At 39.1% G+C, this 12,174-nt stretch overlaps 1 protein-coding gene across 1 annotated transcript; it reads right to left on the bottom strand.

The window, feature by feature from the left end:
- Positions 1-489: 489 nt before the first annotated feature.
- On the bottom strand, positions 490-9,411 carry LOC125535428 (Translation elongation factor EF1A/initiation factor IF2gamma family protein). Its single transcript, XM_048698482.2, has 17 exons — positions 9,110-9,411; positions 7,955-8,005; positions 7,427-7,513; positions 6,756-6,867; positions 6,467-6,512; positions 6,315-6,386; positions 5,239-5,301; positions 4,999-5,153; positions 4,823-4,887; positions 4,239-4,389; positions 3,736-3,841; positions 3,518-3,653; positions 2,038-2,102; positions 1,454-1,639; positions 1,295-1,367; positions 931-1,020; positions 490-819 (listed from the first exon to the last, which is right to left on the bottom strand). Exons 1-16 carry the CDS (start codon positions 9,273-9,275, stop codon positions 953-955), a joined length of 1,602 nt encoding a protein of 533 aa, XP_048554439.1. The 5' UTR covers positions 9,276-9,411; the 3' UTR covers positions 490-819; positions 931-952.
- Positions 9,412-12,174: the final 2,763 nt, after the last annotated feature.

Genomic DNA, 12,174 nt, shown 5'->3' with positions numbered 1-12,174 from the left:
TCCCGATTTTGTTTGTAAAAGGGTCAAAACACGAAATTTTGCCTCAGTGAAGTGAGTAGGCCACATATGCATTTAGTTGGATAATTTGCATGTGTAGAAACTGCACTCATGTGTTAAATAATCTGAATATATGGATAATTAAAAATGACATGGAAGTGCTAGATAATTTGAATAGATGGATAATTTCTAACGAATGCATTTAGTGAAGTAGTTTTACTGGTTAACTTAGTTGGATAATTTGGCAGATTTGGCAGTTCATTATCCTTGGCAGATTTGCCCATGTGGGACAAACTTTCATTTAGGTAATTTAGGCATGTTTGGCGCTACACTTCAACAATTATACTAGAGTACGAACTAGCGTAAAAAAAAATTCAAGCCATGCACATATGTTGGCATCCTGGTATATGTTGAACTACTTTGTCAAACCCCACGAAAATTCTAGTTTCCACACATCTTTGAGCACGCCAAGCAAAACTACAGATATCAATATACATCAAAGCAACTAATAAACTACACAAGCTCAAGCGTGGTACATGAATGTTTGAAACTGGGAGCAGCTTTCCGTAGCATGGAGGAAAAAAGATGGGAGTACAGTACACCCTGTGTTATATTGTCATATCAGATTGGGTAGCGGGAACATATAACCACACTGATTTTACAACCACTCAAACATGTGACCAGAGCTACAACACTTATACACCCCAACTCAATAAAGGGACCTCAGCAATAAACTAATGCTAAGTGACTCATGGAGCCTGGCTGGAAAAATCGATCTCACTGCTTCCAAAACCTATTTCGAGACAGCGCCACTTCATTCTCCTGTCAACAAAACCAGCGAAAAGGAATATTAATTTATAAACCAACTCTGGAAAGATAATACTAAATCTCAGCGGTGGAGATCAGTAAAAGAAGATGAGGGTACGGGCCTACCCATCATCCTGTCAAAATTGGCTTAAGCTGAAAACGTTGACCTGCCAACTGGAGGAACATCAACAACCTTGCCTACAGCTATTGTCTTGCCTGCAAGCCCAGCCAAAAGAATCATTAACAAGTTATAAACCAACAGCGGGATTAGCATGAAATAGGGAAACAGAATCCAGATAGATTTAGTTTATTTGGTTCTTTGGTTGCATATTGCAAGAATGGAAGGTTAACAAATCTCAAGGTAACCAGACAAATTTCCAGGTGAACTAGAATAAAGCTGGTTCCGGTTTCGTCCCCCCAACAGCAATCAGACTATTGTACTAACACAGAAAGACAAATAAAGTATCTTCCATATAGCATGTATACTTGCCTTCAGTTCGTAGAGTAAACCTTCCAAGCTGAGGGAAATCAGAGAACTTCTCTATGCATATCAAATTAGTCACCTATATGCAGAACACATCATCACAATTAGTTCTACAAGCAATGAGAAGTTATGATATTACTATAATGACATTCTGAATGTATATACCTGGACGCGGCAAACTACAACTGCACCATTCTTCACAAAAAGAGGCTTCCTCTTGGTCTTCTTTTTCTTTGGGTCAGTTACTTTCGCTTTCTTCATGTCAATTTCCTCTATGAGATCAACAATCTCACACTCCTCAACAACAGAGTGGATGTGTAACACTGCCTTGTAACCAGCAGTGAAAATAGCCTGAAATATTACAAAGAGAAACACTACATCTTCAAAATTGTGTAGCAGTAATAAATAAATATATACTTGGAATGATGCAAATTGCTGATAATTCGTGTAAAAAAACAAACGGTGGCAAAATATTAGACTATTAACCTGATACTATGGGACGTTAGATGTAGCATTGCTATTAGCATAATGTATGAAGTGTCATAAGCTTACATGCTGAACATAGAAGCCAATCCAATTTTTTACTTAAATAAATCAATTCCATATTCATATGTACATATATCCCATAAGCATAAACGATAAATCCTCGTCGGTAAGTTGATACAGACCAGAAACAGAGAACACGATAAATATGAAAATTAGTCTCCTATAGCTTATTTATGCAACTGAAAGTATCAAACAACACTTACATTATCAAGCAACTCTAGAATCTGCAGTTGGGCATTAAATTCAGTGAAAGCACCAATAGGATTAGCTGCATGTAAAGACATTATCAACATGAGAATATATATCAAATTAAAAAAATATCCACAAGCCACAAGTAAACAGCCTACACAAATTAGCTGCATGTATAGATATTATCAAGATGAGAATGTCATATCAAAAAATTATCCACAAAGCCACTAGTAAGCAGCCTCTTCCACAAATATCAGATGTACAGCACAAGGCATATTAAAATAACATAACCACATTCAAGGGATGGACAAATTTGGTGCTGCCATAAATTATTTAGTTAGAGAATTCATGCAAGTTTTTTAGTGGTACAGTGATAAAAATGAAGCTCAATCCACTTTCAGCCCTCTTTTACAAGGGCTAAGCAACTGTATCGGATACTGTCCTTCCTCAAACCAAACACATGCTAAATCAACCACTCAACCCCAGGATGAATGTCCGAATCTGTATCGACACCACAACACCAGAACCTGGACCCACATCAGATGTTTCAGACAGAAAAGCAGGAGTCGGCCGGCTATGACACCTATGATTAGGAGATAAGTCTCGGAGATAAGGGTACCAGAAGACAGAATCTTCACTTGATAATTGTGTTGCTTAATGATTATGGGCTACATGCTGCCCCTTTTGTAGGGTGGCTTTCTTAGTACTCCCTCCGTATCAAAATATAAGACATTTTTTCAGTTCAATTTGAACTGCAAAAACATCTTATATTTTGGTGCAGAGGTAGTAGTTGTGATCCACACCTATAAGCAGCTATAACACTTTACTGAAAATGTGTTTTGTCCATATCAAGAAGTTGAGAAAAAAATAGTAGTAAGAAGCTGATCTCTACGAACCAAATCATCTCTCAACTAATCGCATCATGACTAATCTTATCTCTAAGATAGATACTAGAAGTTGCCATGAGCCTGTTGATGCCTTCTATGTCTGATGGACCTACTATGTGGTGCAGCTTATTATTTTGTGAGCTAGGCCACTAGCCCTGGATTTGTTGTTCTCCTCGTGTCAGTTCTGGTAGGAGCTGGATGCACGGTCATGACACCCTAGTATTATTATTCTAATGTTGCCCAACCAGAAAGATTGGCTATACAAAATTTTGGCTGACTTTAGCTTGCCCTTGTGCTTTCCTCATGTCAGCTCTGATGTACGCACGGTCATGATACCTTAATATTATTCTAAGGGTGCATTTGGCTGGTGGCCAAGGTTGCCCAACCAGAAGATTGGCTATCAAAAATTTTGGTTGATTTTTGCTCGCCCATAGATTCGTCAATACTGGCCAGAGAAATGAACTAGACATGGGAGAGGAGTATTGGCATGCCAAAAAGTTGGCACTCATCCAAACAAAGACCAATATTTTGGTCATAGCCAAGAAGTTGGTAAGGTACTACGTCACAATCGAAACTCATCCTAACTTTTCTTGAAGAGTGCACTTACCAACACTTGAAAGTACAAAACCTGCCATGATATCCTCCTCTTCAATTCCAGACACTTTGACACGTACATTCTCATTGGGTCCAGCACGTCGTACTTTCTTCTCATCCAAGTTTATACCAGTGACTTTCACGTGGGTCTGCTCAAATACAAAATTGAGCTTCAGACTCTTAAGTAGAACATGTAAGCAAAGGTGCTACACTGAAGTAAAATGAAAATACCTTGTTTGGCATAACCAACAAACTATCACCCTCTCTGATAGTCCCATTCTCTAATTTTCCCATTACGACTGTGCCCATATCTTTATATTTATCAATAATTGGCAGCCTACATTGATAATAAAGAGAACTGTAAAACTTGCATCTTGCATGTGATCAACACAACAAATCAAGCAGACCCATCTATACAAGTAGCAAGATATAGAAGATAGTCTATCCATTTTTCATTTGAATTGCCATCTGTCTTAGAACAGGGACAGAGGAGCAAGATGTTTCAAGAGACGTGTACTCAAACTTTGAACAGTAAAACATACAAATGCTGATAATGTAAAGGCATAATATGAATGTAAAGAGAAGTAGTCAAGATACGATATCATATGCTATCATACCACAACATATAAATCAATAATCAAGAACCAAACATTGGAGATGATGTCATGTTCAAAGCGCATAATTTTTTAAAACAGGGAGTATACGGATTTTAAGCATAAGCATAGCTGCCAAACCTTACTGGCCCTTTGGGATCACGCAAAGGAACTTCGATTTTGTCCAGAATTTCAAAAAGGCAAGGACCGTTCCACCAACTACAAATGCTTTTATCCATTCTGGTCTTCATATTGGCTCCACAAAGACCAGAAATAGGCAAGAACTGGACATCTGGTAACAAAGCCAAAGAAACTTTTAGAAATATGATAAGAGTTCGCTCAACAATGACATAGTACCTAGAATCAGGTATGATCATAGAACATGTAGTTTCATATAAAGATCCTACCAATAAACTGCAGAAAGTACAATGTACAGCCTCTATAATTAATTTGACAAAATCCTAATGCCTCACTGTGGAACACGAGGTAGGTGTCAACTTAGCATGGCAAGAAAGCGAGTAGACATAGCCTGCAAGTCTAGGACTCTACGCATCCCAATTATTTTAAACATATAGAAAAGGAACCATTGACATGAACACATTGACATTGAAGGCACAATTTACTAAACATAGACGACCACAGAAAGTTATTGCACATAACCCATCTTGAAACTGCGTGTCAATGACAATTTAATTTTTCAGATAGGGTCAAAAGTAGAGTAGTACCTTTCTTAACATTGTACCCTGAAGATCTGAGAAAAGGAATCATCTTCCCTTCAATTTCATCATACCTGAAACAAATAATAAAATTGATTATTTTATTTTACTCCAGCTATTACCTGCTGTAATATTAGAAGCTTTCAATGAAACATATAATACAAGGTATGTCCCACCAGGCATACCTTTCTTTTGACCATTGTACTGTAGGTTCATCCATCTTGTTGATGACAACTACCAACTTAGCAACACCTAGAGTTTTTGCAAGCAGTACATGTTCACGAGTCTGGCCTCCTCTTTCATAACCAGTTTCAAATTCACCTTTCCGAGCAGATATGACCTGAAAAGAAAAAAAGGAACATACTCACCAAGAGATATATGACCAATGAAAATGGGAATGACAATGCCCAGGGACCTAATGTTACCAGAACACCAATGTCAGCTTGAGATGCACCACTTATCATATTTGGAACATAACTTTTATGGCCCTGCAAGTTCAGATCACCCAAGTAAGCACATACTGTACATGAAACAAGAATTCAGTTCATAAATTATGGCAAGGAGACCAGTCACACACAGGAAAAAAAACAGAAGCATCATCAGTCGATCTAGGGGTTTTTAACAAAAGTTGTGTACTGTGTGTGTCCAAATGAAGCAGCACGTCCGAAAGTATTAAGTGTGACTTTATTTTCATAAGAGTACACCTAACACGTATGCATGTATAAGATGAATCAGAACAGTAGCATTGCCAAATGCCAGCAAAGGAGTGAAAGTACAAAGAAAATGGTTCAAACTATGATTTTGAAGCCACAGAGGTGCAACTAACAATGAGGCAAGGATGGACCAGAACATGAAACAGGAAGGATTGAATTAGATCAATGAATGACATGACTAACCTAAGGCGATAAGAATCTGTTATTGTATATCAGTACACAAAATAAACAGAATTTCAATTATATCACTGCAAGAAAGCCATCAAGGGAATTAACCATTAGCATATTTCCTAGTGTTAAATAATCTGCCTGTGTTTGCTTTCGGCCCAACTGTTGCACATGTGAATTCTTTTGTATCTACAATTTTGTACTGTAAACTAAGACAGGCAGATTACATTGCAAGTGAATCCTAGACATTTTTGTTACGTTCTATATTATCTCATAGAAAATATTCAAGAACCTTAAATCATACTCCCTCCGTCCCAAAATAAGCGTCTCAACTGTGTACAAAGTTGTACTAAACTTGAGACACTTATTTTGGGACGGAGGGAGTATGACAATGGCCCCAAAAGCAAGCATATGCAATGCATCAGGTTGACCATGTAGATTCCTGATTTGGCAAGAACATGAAAAAAGGTTAAAGAAAAGGTACAGTTCAACTATATGCTGACCATCAGAATGCTGGTGTGGCCACAAAATCATACATAAATCTAGAGAATAAGAACAGGGTCAAGTAAGAAAAAAAATAACAACTAGGAGTATCACTGTAGTATGTGAAAGACAAGTACCGGTGCATCTAAGATAGTGAATCTTGTATTTTCAGTCTCAAAGTGGGCTCTACCAACTTCAACAGTCTTCCCCTGAACACATGCAAGAGAAAGTGTAAAAAACTGTAGAGCTTCAACACAGTGATCATTAAGCAGTCGTAAGGGAGAGATACCTTAAGTCGCTCTTCCTCATTTGTGTCCATAATATAAGCCATATACCTGCAAGTATTCAGATTCAGATTACCAATTATAATGCAAGGAGTGAGTGGTTCTCAATTTAAAGGGCAAAAGCATTGGAACAAAAAAAGAAGCAGAATGTGAAAGGACATCCACATTATTAACTAATATTAGTTTACAAAGGGAGTAGTAGTCTAGTATGAATAGGCATTGCTCTCATATTCAAAATTTGTGGGTTACAATCGCAAAACAAGGCAACCTGAATATTGCCCAGGGCCTACTCACCAACTTTCTCGGCTCTTATCCTTTGCTTCTTTTTCATATTTCTGGATGGTCCGGTCATCAACCTGACCACTCAAGAACAATATTTGCCCTCCAGCAGTCGATTTCCCCGCATCTGGAGCCATGAAACAACAAAAATAAAATTTACTTAAGGTTAAAAATATACTAGAGAAAAGAACCTACAGAACACCAGCACTATTTACACAGAAATAAGAAGTAAGATGATTAGTAGAAATACAGAGATGGGCCAACCATAATAGAAGAATTGGCTACTATTTTTCTTGCTAACTTCTAGAATAAGAGACCAAATGTTGGCAAGTTTTGGTTTTGCTAAATTCTGACATCCCAAAACATTGGCTGGCCAACTTCTGGCTGTAAACCAAACATGCTCTAAAGAACGGTGAGGTGGTTCCATAAACAACGAAACATGAAGGTTGAACAAGCTAGAAGATCAAGAAGAGACTAGAAGAGTGTATTAAATAGACTCATAATCCTTAAGAAGGGCCCATCATACCATTGTTGTTGTTAAATAGACTCATAATCTTTAACAAGAGCGTATTCTGATCAAGATTCATGAGTCCAGTAACCCCAAGACAAGAGATACTCATCACATGTTATGACCCAAACGATGCTATGACAGAAATGCAAAGGACGTGCCCAAAAGAAAAACTTACCAACATGGCCGATGAAAACCAAATTTATATGGCGCTTTTCTTCCTCTTCCTCATCTGCTACCATTTGAACATCCTCATGCGCAGGAGCTGGATTGATACAGAAGTCAGGGTAGGTTGCTTAAGAGCCTTTTACTCACAAATAGAAATTAAAGGTAGGACCAGCCTTGGCACTCCTATATTTTCTGTCGAAGCAATTCATGGCATTCCATACAAAGAAAACTCACAAAATCAAATGAGAAACCTTCTGGATCATCAACTTCTCAAGAAAGTTATCTTTGTGTTAAATGGGGGCAGGAGATAATTAACTATTTCAATCTGTTAACTTGGTATCAGCTTTCATAACAATAGTGTGATGGCATTATCTTTAAGTTACTACCAACTAACTTAAAATAGTTAGATGCTCATTATTGCATCCATTGACCAAATTTGCAAAAAATGAAGACACAAAATTATTACCAAAATTCTTGGGAGTACTGGTAAATTATAACTAATTAGCATTAACGGTGTGAAGAAGGGTCTAATACATACCATTTGTCTTCAACTCCAACGACTGAAGTGATGACTGAATGTCATTGACACCTGACAGTACATAATTCCAGTTACATGTTAGAAGTCCAATCACAGTGATAACGAACTGAGGGCTAATATTTCACAACATATCACGACAGAGGATCCACTAGTTGAAGTACGACGAGTTTATATTAGGGGTGATAATGAACTTTCAGTTTCCATAGTATACTAGAAAGACCTTCTCCATGCTAATGCAGGTGAAATCTTTTAAAGGCACAGGAAGAAAATAGGAGACAAACAATGCATTTTCTCCAGCCACTAGTTACTTCAGGCACCAAGACAATCAGTGCCGGATGTGCAACAAATATTTACAGCAAGGCTCATGAGTTATTTCTCAGTAGTTTTCACTTCATTACAGTTCCAATTTTCCATTCTTTCTTAGTAGTTTTCACTTCATTACAGTTCCCAATTTTCTGAAATGGTGCTGCAATCTCAATGCTTGACCCACCTAATAGCTATAGTACGGGCTAATTGAACGGATTATGCAACCTAACTGGCAATTACAGTTCCAATTATGCAGTAACTGACGTATCCTAGTAAACCCATTTAGAACACCGTCTCAGTCAGACCAATTCATCCTCCACCAGAAGCTAGCAGGCATACAAATTCAGAACTACTGCAAATGGCTCTTACTGTTGCCAAGGAAATTCTCACGCTCAGCACACTACCTCTGAATGAATGCACGCGATAAAACATGGATGCCCTGCTTGCATGCTGACCCAAGCACACGACAACAAGAAAACAACCAATTTAATGATCTACAGGGACACAAATGGAATCCCCAAGCAGCAAAACCTAGGAAGTCACACTGCCCTTCAGGCCCTAGCATCCCACTGATCGGCATCGAGTGATTCTTCTGATGGTACAAACAGGTGTCTAGCCACAGATCTAACTTGATGCGCTACCAGGTAAATTGCGTTGCCCCTCCAGATCTTGCGCGCCCGATCGGGACAGCCACTAACTCGTCACAGTTATCACAGCCCTTAACAAATTCCCCGAAGGAGAACGGGCTAATCCACACGAGCGCTGCTTCTAATCCTCCATACAAAACACCAGAAGACGGCACATCCTAGCCGAGCGCGACGGGACCAGGTAGATGAGGGGAGAGCGGACCTTCCGCTGGTGGCGCGGGGGCGGCGGCGGCGTCCGCGGGCTCGGGGCTCTCCTCCGCGGGGGCGGCGTGCCGATCGGACGGCTCCGCGTCGTCGCGCGCCCAGTCGTCCACGGCGCCGTCGTCCTGGGCGTGGTGCGAGGGGGCGGGCGGCGCGTCGTGCTCCATCCCGGCGGGCCGAGGGGAGCGAGGGAGCTGGGCGCGGCGGCGTCTAGGGTTTTTGGGCTGGAAGGATCTGGACTCTCGCCTCGGTGGAGTGGCTGCGGTGGCTGGGTGAGGATGACGGAGTGCAGACTTTTTATGCCGGGGGTTCTGGATTGTTCTCCAGGGATATGGACCCTGGACTGGACGGGGAAACGGGACGCCCACCCTTCTCTGTTTGGGCCAGTTTTAACAGAGCCCATGCCAGTTTACTCTGAACTGGGTTTTGTATTTAAAAGATTTAAGGGTCGCCACTTGTGGATTCTTAGAGCGTGTTGGGACTCTCTCCACTCCTCAACTCTTCTCCAAGAGCCGGCGGAGCGGCGCTGAACGCTCGAACTCCCCAGAGTTGCAAATCTGGAGCGGAGCAGGCTGCTGTGCACTTGTACGGAGCGGCAATTTGCGGGATCTCAAATCGGGAAATTATGGAGTTGGTGAGATTTACAGAAGAAGTGCCATCGCCAAGTGAAAACGGTTCGAGTGGGCACGGATGACTCGCTCGTTTCTATCCGTCCTTGTGAATCGGGAGTGGAGCTGCTTGCCAAACAGACTTTTAATCCCCGTGATCCATCTTGTATCCCAATGGACATTTTTGTTGATCAGCAAAGTGTTTGCCAAACCTCAAAAAAATATCCAGTATTTCTCAAAAAAAATCCAGTTTTTTCAGATAGTTAACACGATCCATGACTAAGCTATAGGGGTCTCCCTTATTGTAACATATTTTATGCCTTCTATAAAAATATGATAGGCAATTTGTCTACTTTCAGAAAAAAAATAAGGGCCTCTCTGGAGCTGCTTCACTTCACCAAATGCACTTTGGAACTACTAAAAAGGTAAACTTTTTTGGTGGAAAAAAGAACACTTTGGAGTGGTTCAACCTTGGAGTTAAAGCTCCATCATAGAGCAGTTTATCTTGTTTGGCTTCCAGTTAGCTCCAGCTTCAAGACTGACAAAAATTAATGGAAAAGGTCTATTGGAGGCTGCCTGACCTAGGGGAATAAAACAAAGGAGTATCCACTTAATAGTGGCAATGATGGTTAATTTTTCCCCAACTCCATGAGTACATTTCAAATTAAGAGTTTTTGGAGCACCTCCTAAAGAGCTTCAAGAAAAACGAGGGGGTAGTACCTCGGATTCTATTCTTTCTTTCTTTTTTTTGGAGCGGGACGTCGTGAAGATACCCCGTTTGTCTTGCATTTTTAAAGCGGGGCTGAATTTTAGGGAGCAGAGCAATCCCAGATAGGCCCTAAATCGAGTATTTCTTCGGCCATTTTTACTTTTGTCGAGGTTTGTCAAATTGGTTTGTCCTACCTTGAATATTTGACAGAAACGATTTATCGATAAATATCTCGGGTTGCACCTCTAGTTGGGATGGATAGGTCAGATTGGTTTCGACAATTAGTGACCTTCAAAATGTTGAGTGGATGGAAGGAGAAGAAACTTCCTATTTTGCGAGAAGAAGGTGGTGCTAAAGGTTGTTGTTCAAGCTATTCTAACGTGTTTGAAACTACACAAGCAGGTATGTAAAAGGATAACCACGGCTATATCCCAATTTTAGTAAGGAGATGGCGACAAAAAATGCATTGGTGTGCGTGATGGAATTATGCATTGGTAAGGTAAATATGTGGTATGGTGTTCAGGAATCTGCACCACTTTAATTTCGCTATGCTGAAACAATGTAAGAGGTTGCTGGCAGAATCTTATCCCTTAATGGATCATGCCGACGCACGCTGTTGCGCCCGTCTATTGTTGCAATCTAATGTTAGGCAATAATACAGATAAGCGAAGGTACGGATATATGTAAACATGTTGTTGATTAATTTTTGTATTGGAATTTTACCTTGTACTAGAATGTTCTATACTTAATAATGGAGTGTGTGAGGTTGGCCTTGTGGTTATTATAACGTGTTTAATTGGTGTGCAATATTCATGCATTTATAAGTATTCAGTTACATTTTGCACAATGTATCTGTAATTGATCAGTTACCATCTTGCAGCGACCTTTCTCGCGTAAGCAAATACTGTTTCTTGCCCATTGTGAGTCGTAGTACGTCTCGCCAACAACGTGGCGCTACTAGGCCAACCCAATACTGTAGTTGCAGGAGAATTATTTTATGTGGTTTTAAATTGTTTTTTACCCTTTTGCACCGGTTTTCTCTGGTTTTTTTCCCTTTTTCATTTTTTCTTCGGTTTGTCGTATTTCTTTCTTTGGTTTTCATCGGTTTTCTTTCGCTTTTTTAATAACTAATTTTTTATACACATTGCACATTTTTCGTATACACCGGGCACATTTTGTATACACATTTAAAATTTTCCGAATACATGACTATTATTTTTTTAGATACATAGGTTTTGATATCTATTTTTTTCATATACATTGTACATTTTCTGTAAACATCTGACTGAGTTTTTATGGGCAAAAAATATAACAGAGTATGGCAGGCGGGGGGCCATGGCCTCGCTCCTTTGATTTTTTTTATGTCTTTTATTTCTATTTTTCTTTCAGTTTTTACTTTCATTTACCAAAAATCTCTTCACACAAACATTTGGAAAAAATTTACCAAACATTTGACAAATGTTAAATATGTATAGAGAAAATGTTTCTCATGTATATGAAAAATGCATACAAAAAATAAACAATTTGTGTGAAAAATATTTATCATGTATTTAAAATATCTAGATCAAGCACTTGAAAAAATAAATTAAACAATTATTTCAAAAAAGTTAATCAAGCATTCGAAAAATATTAAATGTATATAAAAAATGTTGACCATGTATTAAAAAAGTTAAACTTTTATTGTATTAAAATTTGTTAAATTTGTATTTCTAAAATGTTAATAAAGCATTCAAAAAGTGTTAAATGCAT

The sequence above is a fragment of the Triticum urartu genome, chromosome 2A (assembly GCF_056163025.1).
Source record: "Triticum urartu cultivar PI428250 chromosome 2A, HENAU_Tu73, whole genome shotgun sequence".
NCBI lineage: Eukaryota > Viridiplantae > Streptophyta > Magnoliopsida > Poales > Poaceae > Triticum > Triticum urartu.
The sequence above is the reverse complement of the archived record's forward strand: the minus strand, read 5'-3'. Positions and strand labels throughout refer to the sequence as shown.